The sequence below is a fragment of the Psittacula echo genome (genome assembly GCF_963264785.1).
Source record: "Psittacula echo genome assembly, chromosome: 25".
In the NCBI taxonomy this organism is placed as follows: domain Eukaryota; kingdom Metazoa; phylum Chordata; class Aves; order Psittaciformes; family Psittacidae; genus Psittacula; species Psittacula echo.
Window position 1 is genome coordinate 2599110 of NC_137760.1, and position 21483 is coordinate 2620592.

At 44.9% G+C, this 21483-nt stretch overlaps 1 protein-coding gene across 5 annotated transcripts in view; it reads left to right on the forward strand.

Moving 5' to 3' along the window:
- Nucleotides 1-21483, forward strand: part of SLC23A2 (solute carrier family 23 member 2) — a 72217-nt gene that overhangs the window by 32731 nt on the left and 18003 nt on the right. For 3 of the 5 annotated variants that reach the window (XM_080634690.1, XM_080634692.1, XM_080634689.1), the window contains exons 2-8: nucleotides 5305-5589; nucleotides 7235-7333; nucleotides 11296-11412; nucleotides 12806-12963; nucleotides 17745-17833; nucleotides 19296-19366; nucleotides 20510-20691. In XM_080634690.1, the coding sequence (XP_080490816.1) occupies nucleotides 5458-5589; nucleotides 7235-7333; nucleotides 11296-11412; nucleotides 12806-12963; nucleotides 17745-17833; nucleotides 19296-19366; nucleotides 20510-20691 (848 nt within the window). In that variant the 5' untranslated portion in view covers nucleotides 5305-5457. Of the gene's footprint in view, nucleotides 1-2062; nucleotides 2727-5304; nucleotides 5590-7234; nucleotides 7334-10497; nucleotides 10619-11295; nucleotides 11413-12805; nucleotides 12964-17744; nucleotides 17834-19295; nucleotides 19367-20509; nucleotides 20692-21483 lie in introns of those variants that run through there. The other 2 variants (XM_080634691.1, XM_080634693.1) reach the window with 2 other exon arrangements.

A 21483-nucleotide genomic window follows, 5' to 3' on the forward strand; every position in this document is an offset into this window, starting at 1 on the left:
AAACACAAAGGTCTCGGATGTAGAGGATGCCTTGATTTGTGTTTAAACACATCGGGTGCCTGGATTTGAGATGCCAAACACTTGAAACTGCTCCTGGAGGTGGAGGAACTCCAGGTGTGGTGCTGCAGTTGAGGCTCTTCATGTCAAGTGTTTTGAGGCTGGTGAAGCCCACCTTGGCTGGTGCTGGGTTCAACAGCTTCTGGTTCAGCATCACCTCTGCTAGAAGGAGAAAGTCACTGTTATTCACATGAGCCTGACAGCTCGTTACAGATAACACACTGCAGATTGTAATGAAGCCCTCACCTTAACTTGGTTCTAATCTCCTCACTGTATGCAACTGAGCTCTCTTGGCTCTTCAGCCATCTGTAAAAGCCAAAAAGGTCCCGGGTTGGATCTGACATGGTTCCTTCCTCGGGGCAGTGCGACATGTGCTGCCCAGGTGCCGTACCTCCATTAGTGCTCCTGGGAGCTCTTCCATCCCTGTGCTCCAAAGAATGTTCTGTTTCGTTGCCAGCTCATTTTAGAGCCACGCCTGTAGTGCTTCCTTTATGAATATTTCCCTTGCACAGCAGTGTAGGGCCACCAAATGTAGGTCAGTTCCTGATTTTCCACAGTTGAGGTGGAGAGGAACGCAGCTACTGATGTGTTTCTGTTGATGCTTCTGCTGTTCTAAGAGATAGGAGGGAATACGCTTACCTTTCAGACTAGCTAGGGTTCTCCTTTGTAAGGGGTCTACAAGAAACCTGGAGAGGGGCTTTGGCCAAGGGCCTGTAGGGACAGGCCAAGGGGAATGGCTTTAACCTGCCAGAGGGGAGACTGAGAGGAGCTCTTAGGCAGAAGCTCTTCCCTGTGAGGGTGCTGAGGCGCTGGCCCAGGGTGCCCAGAGAAGCTGTGGCTGCCCCATCCCTGGCAGTGTTCAAGGCCAGGTTGGACACAGGGGCTTGGAGCAGACTGCTCCAGTGGAAGGGGTCCCTGCCCGTGGCAGGACACCTTTAGGTCTGCCTATTACAAATGTGGGTCCATGAGCTTTGTAGCATTGACAGTGCAGCCTGAACACACTCATTGCTTGCCAGCTCTGGTGCTGCCAGTCTGATGACACCTGAGAAATTGTGGGCTCTTCTAATGGATGTTAAACCCCCCCAAAGAAACGGGCCCCAACATGCTTTTGCCCCAAGCATGTTGTCTGCAGGTCACATTGGGTTTGTTTTCCCCAATCTTTGCGTTGCCAAGTGCAGCATTCAGGCGTTAAAGGCCCTCAACCATAGCATTGTAGCAACGATACCATTACAGTAAATCTGACTTTTATTGGGTTTTTAATATGCCTTTGTAGTTGGTACTGGGTGTTCTCAGGCTGATATGAAAAAAGCAGGGAACGTTTTCAGTGTGGTTGAGCCAAAAACTATATTAAATGATGCTGCTTTTAAAGAAAACAACGCATCCACGGGAGAAGATGTGTATATTACAATTGCCTTTAATGGGGTTCATGGTCCATTTTTCCTTCCCATGTTGTTAAGCTCTTTATGTTTATTTTATGTCCTGCCCAAGTTAACTCTTGAATCTAGTAAGAGTTGAGTTTTCCAAGTATCTTTTAGACTGATTTGCATGCACTTTGGTACCTTGTGAAACAGAAGCTTATCATACAGCCTGTCTTGCTATATGGGCAGGTTTCTCTATATGAAAACCTTTGTTGTATACTCCAGGGTATACAACAGGTTTTTGTTTGTGGTAGAGGTTCTAGAGTGATGACTTGAAGGCAAAAACTACAGCAAGAAAAAGAGGTCGTTTTAATCAGTTTTGCATTGTACATCTCCATCTGTGATGGTTCCTATCCCTTTGTCTTGCAGTGAACTTTGAAATGTATTGGCGCTTGTTTAAGCAAAATGGGAATGGGGTGTTGGGAGGCAGGAAGAGGCAAAGCATGAGAAGCACTGTGTTGTCAAACCAGTCACTGCAGTGGCTTTGTGTCCTGTCCTGATGGTACCAGATCTCTGTGTGTGGAGTAAAGGCAAAGGTGTCGAGGTGCAGAGCTTTCCTCTGGTGAACCTGCACCTGGACTATCCCCTGCAGTAGGCTGCTTGCCTCTATACTCATCTTATCTAAACCCTTGTAAACCCATGTCAGCGTTTGGCCTTCCTGGGTTAATCATGTATGAGCAGCGAAGATAATTTGGTCTAGAAAGAGGTGGATGTTAATCAGTGTCTTGGTGGAAATTTCATTTGTAGCCTTTCTGTTTGATCCAGGGCGGCTGATAATCCATTGCGCTGGGTGCACGTAGCTGATGCTGAATGAGGTTTATCTCTGTTTTCCATTACTTTATAGCTTTTGATCAGTTGGATTTTTTAGGGAAGGCAATAAAAGGTCGGTCACCTACTTTAGCTATGCTCGGTGGGTAAGAGGTTTGATAAAGAAGCATGATACCTTTCAGATAACCTGATCTGCTACTGCCTAAAGATTTCTGGTTCAATTTGCTTGCAGCATAAAAGTCTTCTGAAAGTCTCATTAGTATCTGCTCCATTAATGCAAGAAAAGTTTGGAAGGTTGTTCTCCTTGTTTTCCTTGAACCCCTTCCCCTGACGCATGTGTTTGTTGTTGATGTGCAGGTACATGTGTGGACACAAACACCTTCCCTCTTTCTAGGAAAAGCAGCTGATGAGGCTGGTTTTACCGGTTGATTTGAAGTTGCTTCTTCATCACCATCTGGGAACCCTCATCCAAACACTGCCATTGTAGGTGTTGTGTTTCAGCTCTCAAGAATTAATCCAAAGCATGGCTTACGTGTGTCCTCTCCTGCTGTACTTCTCAAGACCAATTCCTAAGGAAGGATCCCATCTTCTTTGAGAAGATAGCAGTCTTAGTGTTGTGCAATGCAAAGCAAAATAGGATTATGTGGTCTTTTCTTTTGCATCAGTGGAGATGTTAGTTAATGCTAACTAAGAAGCTTATCATGCCGGAATACCTTAAACCAGCTCTCCTTGATGGCAGGTTTCCTGCTGGTGTAACTCTCTCAGTGGTGTTTTATTGGCCTGGCTGCCTTTGTTAAGGAGCTGTAATTCTGCCTTTTCCTTTCCAATGCAAGATGATAAAGCTGCCAGACCAAACCACGCCTGTCTCCATCACTGATTTTCTTGGAGAATAAAACCTGTCTCCGTTGACAGAAGAAGGCAAATGCTTTTCTTCTCTGTTTTTTCGTGTGGGCTTCAACAAAATCCTTCACCCTTTACAACGGAAGCAAACAAACCCCCTCCAAAAACCCCACCCCAGGCACCCCTCCTGCCCCCAGACCTTGAACTGGTACCTGCCTCTTGCCTCTAACCTGCTCATACCACTCCCAGGCCTGCCTAGGCAGCCTGGAGAGGAAGGTTCCTGTAGGGATTTGAGGTGGAAGCAGACAAACTAATTGGATGTTGCTCTTCATGTCTGGAGATTGGCACTTCTGATGAGCAGTCAGTGGTTACTGGAAAAACAGGGATGCCTTTTTCTTTCAGAGGAGCACTTAAGCTGGTTTGCTCCTTCAGTCTTAAGTGAGAAATAACTGATGATGCTGTTAATGTGTGGGAAACAAGGCTTACTGAAACCCTTATTTGAAGGCAGTACTTTGCATTCCGTTTGGGTTTAGTTAGGAGTGCTCAAGGGTGTCTCAGTGCCCAAGTGCTGTTTCTTAGGTACGGCTGTTTTCTCTTGTGGAAAGTGGGATTGCTTTGAAGGATTAATCTCTCTTTAACCTCAAAGAACCAGAATTTTCTAGCAAATGGGCAAGTAACAGCTATGAAGAGGTTCTAAAACATCAGCACTTGGTAATTTCTCACCCAGTCCCCTGGTTGAAGGGTCTTTGGTTTTGTTTTATTGCAATTCCAGTTGACATCCAAACTGGTGGCGTGTTCCTGAGCAGCGTTTTGGAAGAGAAGCTTAAGAAAGAAACCAGACCCCACTTTTTGGGGTTTCTGATACCTACATAACTGTGGTTTTTGAATGTCCCTTAGTGGCATTTCCACCTCTAGCAATTATAGAATCATAGAATGGTTTGACTTAGAAGGGATCTTAAGATCATCCAGTTCCAACCCCCTGCCACAGGCAGGGACACCTTCCACTAGAGCAGGTTGCTCCAAGCCCCTGTGTCCAACCTGGCCTTGAGCACTGCCAGGGATGGGGCAGCCACAGCTTCTCTGGGCACCCTGTGCCAGCGCCTCAGCACCCTCACAGGGAAGAGCTTCTGCCTAAGAGCTCATCTCAATCTCCCCTCTGGCAGGTTAAAGCCATTCCCCTTGGCCTGTCCCTGCAGGCCCTGATGAAGAGTTTAAAATATCATTAACTTGCTATGAGTTAGAAGAGGCCGTTCTTGGGGTTTTGTCGTGTCCTTTCCTCTGTACCAGAACTTGTTTCACCTCAGCCGTCTGCACTGTGCTTTCTTCTTCGAAGCTCAGGAGCCACAGGCTGCAAACTGGGTTTGCTGCAAGCTTTTCTCTGCTTCCCTGTGGGAAACTGAGGTTCAAGTCCCTTCATTCATGCTCCTTAGTGTTGGAAATGGCAAAAGTCTGAGTGACCTTGGAGTGGCAGGTACAAGTTAAGGAGGAGATGTGGGAACTATGCTGTAATGACCCACTTGGGAAAAGCAAAGAACCAGTAAACTGTGTGATCTTTCCTGTTCCTGTGCCAAAACAGAAGTGCTGCTAATTACATAAAACTTCAGTTTTATCCTGAAGCAGTTGCTTCAGCATCATCAGGCAGATGACTTTGAACATCCCTCATGCCACTGAACTAAGTTCGGGTGAGGGTGTTCCTGTCTGAAATACTGCCCTCAGCTGTGCTTCACTGTCGCTTTAGTCTAAGCTTCCAGGAAGCTTTTGACTTCAAAAGGAGTTGTTTGAAAAGGAAGGGTTTAGTTACATAGAGGTGAACTTGTGAGTAAGTCTCCACATTTACACTCTTTGACAGCACAAGTAATGTTTTCAATGGGTGCTCGGTAGCGAACTGTCCTCTGTTGCTGCATAGCTGGGGTACAGGAGCACTTTGTTCCCAAAAATACCATGGAAATGGCTATGATATTAAAACAAGACCAAGGCTGCAACATAATTGAAGACCACAAGAGAAGGCTGAGAGAATAATCAGCACATTCCCATCCTGAAAGAACCTTAAAATGCCATCAACTTTATCTTTAAATGCTCATCTGTTAATGGTCAAATCAAAAGGGAATGGTAAGAGTTGGTGAGTCATGAGTGTGAAAGGGAACCAGGGCTGCAGGGCACAAGTCTTTGTACATGTATCTTGGGTAATGACTTAAAAATGAATTTCTCTCTTCAATTCTAGGTGCCATTGATGCTAATGATACTTAAAAAAGCAGCCCCGATGCCGCAGCTGGATTACTGAGCACTTCAGAGATTCCTGGAGGAGCTGCTGTGGAAATAAGGAATTGTCCTTAGTCCTTGGCCTCTCACCCCAGAGCATCCCCTTGGGGACTGTATGCAAGTCCTTGACGTTCTGGAAACGATGGGGATTGGTAAGAATACCACTTCAAAATCGGTGGAGGCAGGAGGCTCCACGGAAGGCAAATATGAGGACGAAACTAAACACCCCACCTTTTTCACCCTGCCTGTAAGTAACACATCCAGGTACTATATGGTCAAACTCAGTGTGAACGGGTTAATAATACTCTGCTCTAATCGTGTTGTGCAGTGTTTATTTCCACAAGTAGCTACTGAAACCTCCTTTGCCACTTGCTGCTGTTTATATATAAGCATGGCCAATTATGGTGTCTGTGGTTATTTCATACGTGTGCTCTAAAGCAGTGCTGGTCACAGGACATGCAACACCCCAGGCAGCTCCTCATGAGAACAGTTAGAATCGTGGCATGGTTTGGTTTGGAAGGCACCTTAAAGCTCATCCAGTTCCACCCCCCCTGCCATGGGCAGGGACACCTTCCACTGGAGCAGCTTGCTCCAAGCCCCTATGTCCAACCTGGCCTTGAACGTCTCATGTCCCAAGCCCCTCTCCAGGTTTCCTGTAGCCCCTTTAGGCACTGGAGCTGCTCTAAGGTCTCCCCTTTAGGAGCCTTCTCTTCTCCAGGCTGACCCAGCCTCTCAGCCTGGCTCCAGAGCAGAGCTGCTCCAGCCCTCGCAGCATCTCCATGGCCTCCTCTGCACTCGCTTCAACAGCTCTATGAATGTTGTTCTCTATGTGCTGTTGCCCCAGAGCTGGATCAGGACTGCAGGGTGGTCTCCCCAGAGCACAGCAGAGGGGAAGGATCCCCTCCTTCAACCTGCTGCTCACACTTTGGGGGTGCAGCCATGCACATGATGGGGTCTGGGCTCAAGCACACAAAAACCCCAGCTTGTGTTTGTGCTGGGGATTGGCCTGACCCTGTGGCAGGACTTTGCACTTGGTCTTGGCTGAACTTTATAACATTTCCATGGTCCCACCTGTCCAAGTCCTTCTGGCTCTCATCCCTTCCCTCCAGTGTGTCACCCAGACCACACAGCTCAGTGTCATTGGCAAACTTGCTGAGAGTGCTCAATCCCATGTCCATGTCACTCACAAAGATATTAAATGGCTCCAGTCCCAGCACCAACCCCTGAGGAACACCACTCATCACTGATTTCCACTTTGACACTGAGCCATTGACTGCAGCTCTTTGAGTGTGACCATCCAGCCAATTCCTTATCTGTCAAATGGTCCATCCATCAAGGCCATGTCTCTTCAGTTTAGAGACAAGGATATTGTGAAGGACAGTGTCATCAAATTCCTTGCAGAACTCCAGGTAGATGCATCACTCGCTCTTCCCTCATCCACCCATGCTGTAGCCCTGTCCCACTGTTGACTGTCCTACTACCCTGGTTATGTCCTGATTTGTTTGACGAAGAGGAGGAGGCAACAAGGAAACATTTGTTGTCTTTTTCTTATTCAGGTTTTCTGTTGTATCATTCTGTTGTGCACATCTGCTCTTCCACGTAATTGCACATAAGAACATATCTTCCACATCTTGCACATAAGAACTCTTCCCATCAGTCTCCTGATGGTTTCTTCCCACCCTCAGTGGACACTGTCCAGGCTTTGAGGAGCTGTATGTAATGCCTGTCTATAACATGTCTAGGAATAGAAATGATTGCTTGCCATGCTTGTAGTGGTTTGTGACAAGATGTCAAGTACCAGGAGGGAAAACGGAGTGACCTGAGGTGGGATCCCAAACAGAATCTTCATTTGAAGACCTTGTGTTTCTTTTTCCTGCTGTTTTATTTCTAAGGTGGTGATAAATGGTGGAGCAACATCCACCGGTGACCAGGATACAGAAGACACTGAGCTGATGGCCATCTATACTACAGAAAATGGCATAGCAGAGAAGGTACGTAGTGCTCTCCTTCTAGGTGAGAACTCAGTCTTGCTTTCTCAGTTCTCTTATTTGTCCACACTGGTTTTACTGGGCTGAGAGATTTCCTTTCTCCCATCAGCCATGCTGACTTGCAGATTCAGATCAGGCTTGGGGGAGTTGTGTCCTTGTGACTCTTCTGGTCACATATTTGGGTTGCAGAACACAGGGAGTGACTCAGCAGATGTTAGAAGCACTTTGACCTGGCACCAAAATCTGTAATAGGCAGTTTTCGGATTTCATTTCCATTGGCCTTTTGCATGGTTTCCATGGTAAGGTCATTCTGTGCTGTTCTTCAGGCCTTAACTACTTCTGCATTTAGTCAAGGAAACTGGTAGTATTGAGTGCCTTCAAAAGCAGAAGCTTTCCCATTCTCTTTCCTCCAAGCTCCAACCTCATAAACTTAATTTTTCTCGTCTTCTTTCCAAGTAGGGGGCTGTTTATCAGTATAGAGTGACAGCTTTATGAATGGATTTCAGGTCATTTGTAAAAACCCTGGAGCATTTTTCCTTAGGATATTGATGATTGTATCTTAGATCATTCAGGATCAACGACCCAGTTGAGGCCTCAAAGGGAACTGGGGTTGTTTAGTCTGGAGAAGAGAAGGCTCAAGGGGGACCATAACCTTCTCTACAGCTGCCTGACAGGAGGATGTAATGAGGTGGGTCAGGCTCTTCTCCCAAAGAACACGGGATGGGACAAGAGGAAACGGCCTCAAGCTGCACCAGGGCAGGTTTAGATGGAGCTGAGGAGCAATTCCTTGCCCAAAGGGTGCTCAGGCATTGGAACAGGCTGCCCAGGGCAGGGCTGCAGTCACCGTCCCTGCAAGTGCTCACACACTGTGGAGCCAAGGCCCTCAGTGCCATGGGTTAGTGGTGGCCTTGGCAGTGCTGGGAATGGTTGGATTGGATGAGCTTAAAGTTCTCTTCCAACGTGGTTGATTCCATGATTCAATGTGGTTGTGATTTTTGCAGGTTTTTTCTCAATTCCATCATTCCCCAGGCCTGTTCAATAACATCGTTCCAAGTAGATGTGGTGTGAACCTGAGCTGCTGTTTAAAATAAGAGGATTGCAGTAAATCTGAACAGCACCTTTTTGTATCTGCTTGGCTTTGTGGTTAAGCCTTAGCTCCAAAAAGCCTCAACTTGACCAAACTGTGTTTCCAAAGAGTGTTAGGAATGCCACAGTGTGCTTTCGTGCACTGTTAGGGATGGTCTGCCTGTATGCCTCAAGTACTCCCTGCTACCACCTTGATCAGGCTGATGTTTTCATGGGCACATTTTGGCAACTGCTGACCTGCAGTGTCTGTGGTGGCTGATCCTTGGAGCACGCTCAGACTAGCGTGGAGAGAAACAATCTGATAAATAGCCTTGAGCAAAAGGTGCTGGGATGAAGTTGTGCAACCAAGATAAGCCATCTCTAGACGCTGAAGCATGTCTTCGTGGCCTGTTTTTACTGTGTTTCTCTCCCTTCCACTTGATCCATGTGATCAGAACGGTAAATGACTGTTGATAATTCACCTTAAAGAGACCACGAGCTTTTAATCAGCCAAATCTGCTTGAGTTAAAGCTTTGCTGTGGCTTATAATGAATGAACAGCGGAAGGAGGGGCTGCAGCAGCTAAAGCCTCATCTATTAAGATAGTATTTCTGGTAATCTGGGCAAACCTCCTGCTTTTCACTTCAAATAAGCGTGTGCATGAAGCATCTTCGTGGCTTCCCATTCCTCTTGAGAGATCACTCACCAGAAAGGCAAATGAAAGACCTTGATTAAAAAGCCTTTAACAAAGAGGACTGAAATGTATTTAATTGCTGGACTGAAATGTATTTAATTGCTGGAGGATGCCCAGTGCTTACGTTGACTCACAAGCGGACGTTTCCCCTGTTTATACTTATTCTGTGCTTTTTATTCCTGTTTTGTGTTGTCCCTCCCTTGGCCAGTTAAAAAGAATTAGTCTCTGATTGGTATCTCCCTCAAGAAGGTGCAGTTTATTCCCAGCAGTTCCCTATGGCATACTTGGCAAGTACCAGCAGTACCTTAAACCAGCAGGCACATGCTTAAGATATGAGAGGGCCAGTGACTACCCAATGACTTACCCACAGCAGTCAGAGCCAGACCTCACCTGAGCTCTCCAATTGCTCACTGTTTAGTCTTGGTCTCTTCCATGTTAGTTCCCTTTAGCCATTATCTGTGTTCAAGGCCAGGTTGGACACAGGGGCTTGGAGCAAGCTGCTCTAGTGGAAGGTGTCCCTGCCCTTGGCATTGGGTTGGAACTGGATGAGCTTTAAGGTCCCTTCCAACCCAAACCAGTCTGGGACTCTGTGATTTTCAGGGCTGCTCCCATCTGGTCTCTGACCAGCCTAACGCTGTGCTTGGGACACATGAGGATATGCAGGTGTTTTCCCAAGTTCCAGTTAGAGACAAGATGCATGCAGGATGCTCAATGCTCACCCTCCAGTGTGAGGTGAAGCTCTAAAACTCAAGTTCTTGCTTCTTTTCCTTTGTCAGTGTTTCAGGTCAGGACAGTGTCATTCCTTCATTGACTGCGTAAAGACAGGCATCAGTGCTGCAAGCTGGCGAGATGAGTTGTGCAGTGAACCATTTCCCTGTTCCTCCATATAGGACTTGTACCTTATTTAAACTCACTTTGGTGAGGAGCTTGCTCAGTGCTTGATGCTGTTTGAAAGTGTTTTCTGGTATTAGTTTTGTTGTATTTTGCTTTTCCACTGTGATACCGTCAACCTTTCCATAGTGATGCGGTCACTTGCACTCCCTGAATTGGAATGAACCCAATGGCATTTGTTTTACTAACAGAAACCTGAGATAAGAGGGAAATACCCTGGCTCAGTTTGGCTTCCCTAACCTTGGAGATGATAAACCAAAGGGAGATTATCTAAGCACAATCTGTGGATGTGTTGTGATTTCTGAAGCAGAAAAGACCTCTTGAGGGAAAGTCACAAGTCTGGCCAAGTTCCCCATCTTTGTGTAAGGCTGCTTCACAGGAGGTTTTTATGTTCTAGTGTGGGTTAGGTCAGAACAGTAGTTATATAAGGTATTTTTGGGTTAGTTAAGCTGAAATGATGCTTCCTTCTGCTTTTGGTGGTAGTGTTGGAGCTTTGGAGCATTGTGTTTTCATCCTCAGGAACTTCCAAACCAGAGAGCTGGAACGGAACGATTCCACTTAGATGGGAAGAAGAAATGACTGAGCTCAATCTTGGTTTACTGGAGAAGCTGCAGGGATTGTGCTGCGTGTATATGTGTGGTCAGTTGTCTCTTAGCTCCCTGCAAACAAGGGCACATGCCAGGCCGGAATGTGATCTCACTTAAATTCCTGTCGGTTTGGAGGAAGTCCTCTTGACTAATAGGAATTGGCCATGGATGTATTTAGTTATAATGAGCAGTGTTTTCTTCTCTGCTTCAATGTGGGGTGGAAGCAAAACTAATAAATCCTGTGGCTCTAAAAGGTTAACCAAGGCTGGAATTGAGTAAGAATTAAGTGGGGAAGCAATTACTGGAATGAGGAACTGTCTTCCCTGTGCTCTTCTCTTATGCAAGGATAGCCATTCTGCTCTGAAAATTGCTGTTGTTGACTCTTCTCCTTAGTTCTCATTCTTCCTTTTTGACTTTTAATAAACAGTTCTGTCATGACAATCCCATTTTTAGGGCGCCTTTTGGCTGCCAGATTGGGTGTATCATAAATGAACAGTTGTGTTAGTGTAAATCAGCAGGGGCTGGCTTGGAGAAGTGAATGTGTTTGGTACAAGTTCAGTAGCTGGAGATGAGAAGAAATCATAGGTAAAAGGCTTGAAAAACATCACACATCAGCATTGCTTGGGACTATTACACCAGTTTTGGAGTATCTGGGAATTGCCTGACAGTTCCCATTCAGTTTATTCATAGGTAACACTAATCCACTTCTTCACCCTCCCTGTCAAACAGAGCTCTTTGGCAGAGACACTGGACAGCAGCGGCAGTTTAGATGCCCAGAGAACTGACATGATTTACACCATCGAAGACGTCCCTCCCTGGTATCTCTGCATATTTTTGGGGTTACAGGTATGTTCTAAACCAGCTGTAATTTTCCCTCTGTCACTTTTAGAGCTTGCTTAGTATTTTCTGTGTAGTTCTTTGCACTTGTATATGTGATAGCTTTATTCTTCCCACACTCTCACTTGTCTGAAGGAAGTGTTAAGATAGTGGGGGATCACTTTCAGCAGAAACTAAGGTTACTGTGTTGACGCTGATCTATATTATTGTTTGCTGCTTATACTTTTGTGAGATTCATTTAAACGTTTAATCTTCTAAGCTGCTGTTAGTAAATGAGGGAGCAAATGCAAAGTGGGAAGCTTCAGAAAGTGACATTTGGTACCTAAGGAACTAAAGACGAAGAGAGAGAGAATGGCTTAATTCTGAGATCTTGACTATTAAAGCTGCTGCTGTTGTCATTTCAATTCTGCAAGCTTGATAGCATCACCCTGGACCTGTAGGCTCACTGCTAGACAAGGCAGGCAAATTCTGTACTCCTTGGAGTGGAAGCATTGCATTCCTGCAAGGAGCAGGACTGTAGTGGTGAGCTGGACCCTACTACCAGCTCAGCCACACACTTGTTTGAAGCAGAATAGCTCTTTCATCTCCTTTCTTTCACGAATAGTAACAATATCTGTCCCAGAGGAATGCTGAGAATTTGTTAATATCTGTAAAGTATGTTGAGATCTCCAAATAAATACATTCCAAGCCATCCTTTTTATTTCTGCCATTCCTCAAGGGTACTCAGCAGGGATTCTGGAGGGATTATATTTTTACTTCTGTTGAATGTGGTGATTCTTGGGTTTTGTTTGCTTCATGTTATTCGAATTGAAGGAGTAGTAATGTATTTGAATTGAAGAAGAATTAATGTATTTGAATTGAAGAAGTAGTATCGAGTACTTAGTTTCTGGTACTTGGTTGCTTATTTGCATCCTAGTTTGTGTGTGCCCTTAAGTTCATTTGTAAGCTGATGTTTTCACATGGCTGAAAGTGAATGGAGTTATTTATCTGCTTTCCTGAGTTAGAAGCTGTTTTCAGTGCAGTTACCTAGATACCTCCTCCTCAAGAGCAGTAGCCCTGTAGCTATTCAAACAACCTAGTTCATCCTATAGCAGTAGCATTGTTAGCAACAGGCCAGTGGTAGCTCAGCATGGCAGGAAAATACTTGAAGAAATGCTTAGGAGCAGGAAGTGGGAGCTTTGCTGGCTCATTCGGGAGCAGAAACAGCCAAAGCAAAGGAAAAGGTGGTCATAAGTGTATTGACTTCTTAATACTCTGTAGACAAGGCCCTGAGTGCCATGGGTTAGTGGTGGCCTTGGCAGTGCTGGGGTGATGGTTGGACTTGATGATCTTCAAGCTCTTTTCCTACCTGATTGATTCTATGATTGGCTGCAGTATGACCGACCCCTTTTTCTCTTCACAGCATTACTTGACGTGCTTCAGTGGAACTATAGCAGTGCCCTTTCTGCTAGCTGATGCTATGTGTGTTGGATTTGACCAGTGGGCTACCAGCCAGTTGATTGGGACCATTTTCTTCTGTGTGGGCATCACTACATTGCTGCAAACAACTTTTGGGTGCAGGTGAGACTCGGGACTTGTGTCTGGGTGTTGAGATGGTGATAAGACTAGATATCTGTTGGGAATTCCAGGATGCTAGCCAAGATCCAAGAGGAGGTAATCTATTTTCAAAGGATACACTTGAAACCCAAGATAACAGGTCAAATACAGGGCAGTTATGGAAAGGTTTTGGAAAGCTGCTCCCAAAAAAAGGTGAATCTGAAATCAGAGAAGGCATTCCAAGGGTAAGAAAATACAGCAGGGAGGGGGAAGGATTAGAGGAGGGAAATTTGTGAAGACAGAGAAACTAGAAGTGTTTCTAGGGGAAAGGAAAACCTCATACACCTTGGTGAAGAGGAACCAAGTTTGATATTTGTACTGGTTTCTTGAATGCTGCTATAATCTTGCCAATATTTAGATTGCTGTGATTAGAGCTACAGCAATTTGTGTGCTTGTTTCTGTAAAGGGCTTGTCAAATGAAAAAGGGAATGAAAACTGATGAGCTTTAATTCTCTGACCTGAGTGTCTGTTACCTTCCAGCACAAGCAGCTCCTTTGCTTTTATTTGCTAGTTGCTCTGAGATGCAGGTCATGATCCTTCAGCTGGGAACGAACACACATGGAAGTGTAGCTTTACAGGGACGCCTGTGCCTCTTCTTGTGTCTGCTCTCCTTGGGAAGATGCAAGAGACCAGTTCAGGTGTTAGCAAATACTTGTAAAAAGCTGGTGTGGGAAGGAGCAGGATGTTGTAAGTGTTATGAACATGAAGATAAATGCTTCTTTAAAAACTCATGTTCTGCAATAGGCACTGAGAGGTGTTTGACATATTCACTTCAACTGGTGTTGACACTGCCCCTGAGAACCGGGAATAGCTAAAACCTTTGAGTGATTTCTGCATCTTCTTGAACAAAACAAGGGTGATAACTAAAGCCAGAAGAAAAGGGCATATTTAAGGGTATACCCTTACTTGAACGATTCATGGGTCATTTAGTTGTACAATGTGAGCTGAAATCTTGAGTTCCAATAGAAAATGGTCAAGGGCCTTTAGGGGCAGGCCAAGGGGAATGGCTTTAACCTCTCAGAGGGGAGACTGAGATGAGCTCTTAGGCAGAAGCTCTTCCCTGTGAGGGTGCTGAGGCGCTGGCCCAGGGTGCCCAGAGAAGCTGTGGCTGCCCCATCCCTGGCAGTGCTCAAGGCCAGGTTGGACACAGGGGCTTGGAGCAAGCTGCTCCGGTGGAAGGTGTCCCTGCCCGTGGCAGAGGTTGGAACTGGATGGGCTTTAAAGTCCTTTCCAACCCAAACCAGGCTGGGATTCAATAACAAACACCCCCCTTTCCCTCCTATTTTCAAAGATTTGGCTAAGAAGCAGAATCTTTGGGTGGAAAAGGCTCCATAGGGTGTGGGCAGCCAAGCCCATGGTAGAGCACTTGAAATTGTGGATCAGCTTTTCATCTAAAATTTTTCCATATAGTTCAGGTTTTACAGTGCAATGTTCAGTTGCTTTTTGAGTTCACTATATTGAGCTTTTCTGTGCTTTTTGTCCTTTGAAAAACCCCTTTATTATTTTTGTTACTTAATCACTGCTGGTTTGTATGCAAAGTTTATTCTGACGACAAAACAGCATCATGAAAATACCTGAAAGAGAAGATTTTCCCTCCCAATGTCTTTTTAGTCAAGACTACCTGCAGTTAATCGTATTTTCTGCCTGCTCGGCTCTCTGTGCTCATAGGGCAGCTTGCCTTAGTTATAACAGTACCTCATCCGAAAGGAGGCGGAAGAGCACAGTTGTGCCCTTTGGTGGTTTTTGATGGGAGCGATGTATTCTTCTTCCCCCCATCCCTCTGTGCTGTATGTAGGGAATCGAGGGCATGTTGGCTTAGGCAGTTGACTTAGGAACTTAGGAAGATAAGGACTTTCATTGTTCAGCTCTGAGCATCTCCTCCCTGGATTTACTGAAGATTGAACTCATGCAGTTTAGAAGTGCAGAGCTGTGGGTGGAGATGAACTCAAAGGTGCTTTGTTTGCCTGGACTTCTACCAATTTTCTTCTTCTGCCTCAAATTTAGCAGAAAAAGCTTAGTTTTTATGCTTCCTGACACTTGTATTTCTTCACAGAACTCAAGTTTGTCACATTTTGGTTGGTTTTCACCCCCTCTAACTAATCTTGGACTCCTTATTACTTACTACAGAGTGATTTGGGGCTCTTGCAGAAACCAATATGTTCCCATCAGTTTGAAAACCACTGTTCCTTCTGTATAATCCCACCTCTGCAGTCTGTGATGCGGTGGTTTTGTTGTCTTGGGGGTTTTATTCAGTCACTTCCACTTGCACTGTGAAGTCCTGATGCAGCTGCTGAAGAGGCAATTGGGTTTGGGTCTTAAGATAAGTGAATGTGTATTTAAGGAGAAAATTTCCATGGTTTTATAACTCTTTAACATGTGATTCGGGTTTTATGTAAGGCTGGGAATGGGATCTAGCAGCGATGTTGTCTGAATGAGATTTTGAAGTATTTATTGGCAAGTCTGTCAACTGCAAAGCATTTCAGCAAATAAAGCCACGAGGGTTTCAAAAGGTCAAATTCCATGGTTTAAAGGTCCTTAAAGATGGATTGAGCTCCGTTGTGAGGTGGAGTTGGTTTGGTACCCATACTGAGTTTAGGAATTCAAGCTATTTGGCAGATGATGTAATAAGCCAAAAGATCTGGCAAGGATTCAGAGTCATTACTGTGACTGAGACAATCACATACAGCTTTACTATACCTCAAATACATCCTGAATATACCTAAACAGTTCAGGTTTGTTGCTGTGCCCAGCAGGACACTGATCATTTCTACATCTGTGTGACACGTTCAGATAATGAAGACATTTCCAGATGGCTTTAACTGCATTAAAAGCTCTGTCTTCGCAAGGGATAGTGCCAGAACTGAACAGCTTCGTAATTTATAGACATGAAATTAAAGTGATATCCCAGTCATAAGCTTGGTGGTCCTTTACCCAGCTAGTAATGAATGCCTGGCTTAGCAATGGGAAATGGAATTCCTAAGTCATGTTCCAAGCTGCCACTGTCTCTTCAGAAGGAGCCTGATCTTGGTTGGATGGTTTTAAAGAAGGTTGGAAGGGACCTTAAAGCTCATCCAGTTCCAACCCACTGCCACGGGCAGGGACACCTTCCACTAGAGCAGCTTGCTCAGAGCCCCATCCAGCCTGGCCTTGAACACTGCCAGGGATGGGGCATTCAGGATGGAGCTCTCAGGCAGTGCCGTCCTCTGCATTCATCAGCCTGCAGGACATTCATCACCCTCATACAAAGGCTGAGTGAGTAGCTAAGCCACACCTGCCAAGATCTTGTGATTCAATATGTGTGCAGGGTATTTCATGAGTTACAGACCTCACAGTCTGGCCTCAGGTCTCAGTACAACTGACTTCATCACCGGAGAATGTGTTTGCAATGTATATTTACAAAACCATTAGGAGGGGGACAGAGGACTGTGTAGGTGGTCAGAGGAGTAACAGCTTGTTGCAGGTATTGCGTATTTTGCCATGGGCACCAGCTTGCTGGCTTTGCTCAATGAACCTTGAAAAATAAGGTGAATCATTCACTTGTAGCTACCAACTGGTTCCTCACCAAAGGGAAAGCTTTGTTTCCTTTAATTTGATGAAGTTGGACTTTCTAATGCAGTTTTCACCATTTGTTGTAGATGGGGCAGCTTTTTGCATTGCTCAAACTCCTTTCTAGTGGTAGTTCAACTATTTTAGCTCCCTGCCTGTGAACTTTACAACCAGTGTTAGTAACACACATCTGGTTTGATCTTTTCTGTGTTAAGCTTGTATAGGACTTTTCCCCCCCATAGTTCTTTTTTTCCTTCTCTGTGCCTTTTCTGATCTTTATCTTAAGCTACTACAGTTGGTTCTTTCTCCTTTACTAGTGTTTGCCCTGGCATTGAGGCACTTCATTGTGGCTGTAAACCAGCCGTAAACACAGAGCAGTAACTAGAGCCTCAGGAGCAATTAAGCGTTTCATGTGTTAAGAGTTTGAGATCTGCTATTAAAGAGAATGTTATTGCAACCCATTAATGACAGTATTTATAGGATAGTTCAAAGTGCATCTTCTCTGGAGTTAAGTAACAGCAGGATATTTGTGACGTTGTGCAAGCTCTGGCTGATTCCATGAATACGTAGTTGGTGCTGGTAGATGCTCTTTAGATCTTAAACCTTTTGGGAAGTGTAACCACCAATGCTAAGAATGTCATCTTGAAATTCTTGCAGCCTTTGTGTTTATTGGTGGTAGCCACCTGGAACATCTAATCAGCTCTTATCAACCTAATAGTTACACGTACACTTAAAGATGAATGTATAAATGACTGTACTCCAAGTCATGAAGAGGGAAGGCATTGAGTATGCAGACTGCATACTGTCCTATTAAAGAGCTTTTCTGATGTGGCAGGATGGTAAAAGCTGCATGTTCAGCACTGGGGCTGGTACTTACATCAGACTGTGCATCTGTATCCTTGTGCTGCTGAGTCAAACCCAGCCAGAGTCTGGTACCTACGTGCTGGTAATAAGCTGTTACAAGGCGTTGTATTAACTTCGTGCATATAGTATCTTCGGCCAGGTCTTGGGTTTGTGAAGTCTTAGGATCTCATTTCTGTGGCTGTTCTTTTTAATAAGAAACTCTCATACATCACATTTGTAAGAACCCCCAACAAAGGATGGTTTTGAGGATGAGTAACCCCCAATTGTAACTGATATCCTGACACAGGACCGTAACGGCGAGAAACGTCAGTGTCTCTTCTTTCCCTTTCCACCAGGTTACCCTTGTTTCAAGCGAGTGCTTTCGCATTCTTAGCACCTGCTCGAGCAATACTGTCCCTGGAGAAGTGGAAGTGTAATAACACAGGTAATTTTCCTTTATGCTTGTTCAGGTTTAAGTGACGAATGACCCAGATCACATCTAGTGCGACTGCTAAACCTTTTGATACAGAAACTGCAAGTAATGAGCATGGAATGTGAAACATTCTCTTATTTAACAAGGTTAAAGCTTTGTGCTGTGGAATAAGATTCCTAAAAATGCCCTTGTGGAATTGGGGTGGGGGAGGTTGACACAAAAAATGCTGACAAGGACAATTTAGCAATAGCATGAAACAGTTCTTTTGTTAACAGCGTAGATAAAGGCAGGACTCTGTAAATGTTCCTTTATGGCATTAGGGTATGGTGAGTCCAGTCAAGTGCTTTAAAGTTGAGTAGTAGGAAGTTTAAGCATTGCCTGAAGACCACTATTTTAACCTGCTTAACTCACACCTTTAGGGGCTTTTTGAGCAAGATTTGGCAGTAGTTGGATGTTCATTTTCTCTTTTCCTCTGCTACCATCATCACCCTGAAAGGTTTTGAGTTCATTCAGAGTGCGGATGTGCAGTAGAACTGGTTGGGAAGGGGCTTTTGCTTTAACTTAGGTCAGAAAACTGAAGTGGAAGTAGCTCTGTTATTTTCATGGGGAATGGCTATTCAGTAGTAAGACTGTGGGCAGTGTGAGACAGGACTATAGAGAAAGCTGCTTGCTTCTAACTGAAGTTCTTCCTAGGGGACCTTTTGATGCTCTAATCATGTATATTTATGTTATTTACCTGTTTATACCTCTCTCTTAATTCACTTATGGCCATCTAATTAGTTTTCCTGCTGTTTTTTCCTATAGAAACTTAGCTTTGGGCATTCCCAGTTTCTCACTGGGGAGTCAGATTTAGCTGCTGGGAAGTAGCCCAGGGGTTTCAGTGCCTGAGAGGTAAAGGCAAAGTAAGTGTGTTGGAGGTTTCTGTGCACCAAAATGTGCCAGTATCCTTATACAAGCCTTGTTGAAAGCAAACGCTGCCTGATAACCTTTGATGGCAAAGCAATTTGTTCCACTACTTCAGCTTTTCAAAAGGAGCCTTTGCTGCATCTTGCTCTTGAACCTTTTAACCTTCCAGAGGTGTCAGATGGGGTTGTTACCACGGGTCAGTTCATCAGGCAGTGAGTGAGTGGCCTGAATGGGTGAACAAGAGACGTTGGAGTGCTTGATTCCTTGTGTGCAGTTGAGTAATTCTCCATTCATCTGTTTAGTGGAGTGGGAAAGGAATCCGTAATGGTCCTTTCTTTGTGAAAGTTATGATGTTTTTTCCACTTTGGGACAGTGGATAATATTAGTGGTTAGCTCTTGGGGAATGTAAGCACGTTCCTACTTGATTTGTAGCATTGCAGCACTTTTATCCTATGTAAATCAAGGCTCACTTGTCAGACACAGCTTAAGGAGAGATTTATTTTGTATGACGTGATGACAGAGTGGCCAAGGAATAAATCCCTGTGTTTTCTTCTCTTCTTTTTGTAAGATCTAACAGTTACAAACGGAACAACAGAACTGCTTCACACTGAGCACATCTGGTATCCCAGAATACGAGAGGTAATGTGGGAGTAGCCTTTAGCTGTTGATCTGTCCAATTCCAGTTAAGTTCTCACCTACCCATCTGCGTGTTCTTGTCTTTTAAGTTGATGATTTCTTCTTTCACTGTGATTTTCATTTGGATATATCCCTTTACTCATTTCCTGGAAGCCTTCATCTTTTCCACTTGTTCATTGCTGGACAGCAAATACAAGGAGCTAGTTCCCACATTCCAAAAGATGCTCAGACAAACGCACAAGTGAGATGAATTCTCTTTGCAGTTTGTGCTCACTGGCAGCAGTTCAGCTGCTACCAGACCACTTGCCTGCTGTCACTGTTCAGTAGGCTGTCCTGTGGAAGGTAACTACGCAGCTAGCAAATCCGGTTCATCCCTAAGTGTCTTAAGTTGGAGACTATTCTGATAAGGTGTTGGTTCTCCCAAGAGACTTGCTGAAATAGATCCAACTCCTTCTCCACTCGCAGCACTGCAGTCTGAACTTCGTCATGCTCTGCAGAGCCCAGGATGGGGGTTGTGCCCAGGCATCCCACTTAGAGTGCTAGATAGAGTAGTCCAAATTAAGGCGTGTGTCATGGAATTTATCTCCCATCCCGTTGCTTTGGGCTGCAAACCTTTTTCTTAATTAAAAACAACCCCTCTCTCTTCCCCATGTTCAAACCATAGCTACATCCTGCCAAGAGCCCTGCAGCCAAGAGGGCTGACAGTCTCCTGAGACCACAACGCTGCTCTATCCCAGCTTCTAAGGAGCACTTGTGAACAATGCAGCATACACTCTGCCCCTAGGAGCTAGGAGCATCACCTCCGTGGCGCCAGCAACCCTTGCCGGTTCGATCTGAAAGCTTAAAGGTTAGCCTGGAACCCAGGTCTCCTGTCTGACAGTGTCATGTGCTATCCACACAACTACCAGACTGGCCCACTGGTCTGCTGTGTAATAGTTTTGTGGAGAAAACCATAAGTGTTATGCTTAAGCAATAAGTCACTTAAACCTAATGAGCTGTTTTATGACGAAAAGAATTGGCTGAGTTCTTCTGTGTCACTGAATTCTTTTAACTGCAGTTTGTAATCCAGAGCAGAAAAAAAGAGATGTTTGGGGTTTGCTTGTAAGATATGACTGAGCTGTCTCTTTCCCCTTCTTGTGTGTTCAGATCCAAGGTGCTATTATCATGTCCTCCTTGATAGAAGTGGTGATCGGTTTGCTCGGCCTTCCCGGCGCCCTGTTACGGTACATTGGACCTCTGACCATCACACCCACTGTTGCTCTCATCGGCCTCTCTGGTTTCCAAGCTGCTGGAGAAAGAGCAGGCAAACACTGGGGTATCGCTATGTTGTAAGTATTCCTGGGGCTTCTTGGCTTAGGTCCCAGTTGGTAAGTTGTCATGCAGGAATCCTGGAGTGCCAGGGAACAGCTCAGCTGCCCAAGGTAGCGTTGCAGTGATCCCAGCATGGAGAAATCCTGTGTGGAGGAATCCATGTGGGTCTGGATAGGATCAGCAGGCAATTTGGGAATAAGGACAGCAGCATCTTGAGGAGGCAGGAAAGGAGAATAGCTGAAAGTGAGGTGTGAGAGCAGAGAGTTTTATAAAGCAATAGTTCTGGGAGTCCTTGGCTGGGTCTGATCCAGTGCTAAAGACCATTCAGCAGAGCAGCAGGGAGGTTAGTGACCAATTTGTATTTCTATTTTTATGCTGCTATTGTGAATGTTTCTTGTTCAGCAGCAGCAAGCAAATACCGTCAGTAGGAATGGCCCATTTGTCCTTATTCTGGTTTGCTTCTCTATAGCCAAGAGAAGTGTGTATGATGGCAGAGCACATGTATTTCTATGATCACCGTCAGTCCAGGAAGCCTAAGAAGAGAGATTTCTCTTTAGTAAACAAAAGGGCTTTTAGAGTGAATTTAGGGCATGATGCACGTGCTTCTGTAGGTATAGATATCAGGGAGATTAAAGACTTAAGATTAGTGGTATGAAAGGGAATAACTGAGAAGAATGAGATGAAGAGGAGACAAAAGCTTCCTGTGAGCTGCTATTTGAGTGAAATAAGGAGGGAAACCACCTTTTAAGAGAAGGAAATTGGCTGAAGTAGTTGGTATATTCAGTGTATAGTGACCACCTTTGTGCTGG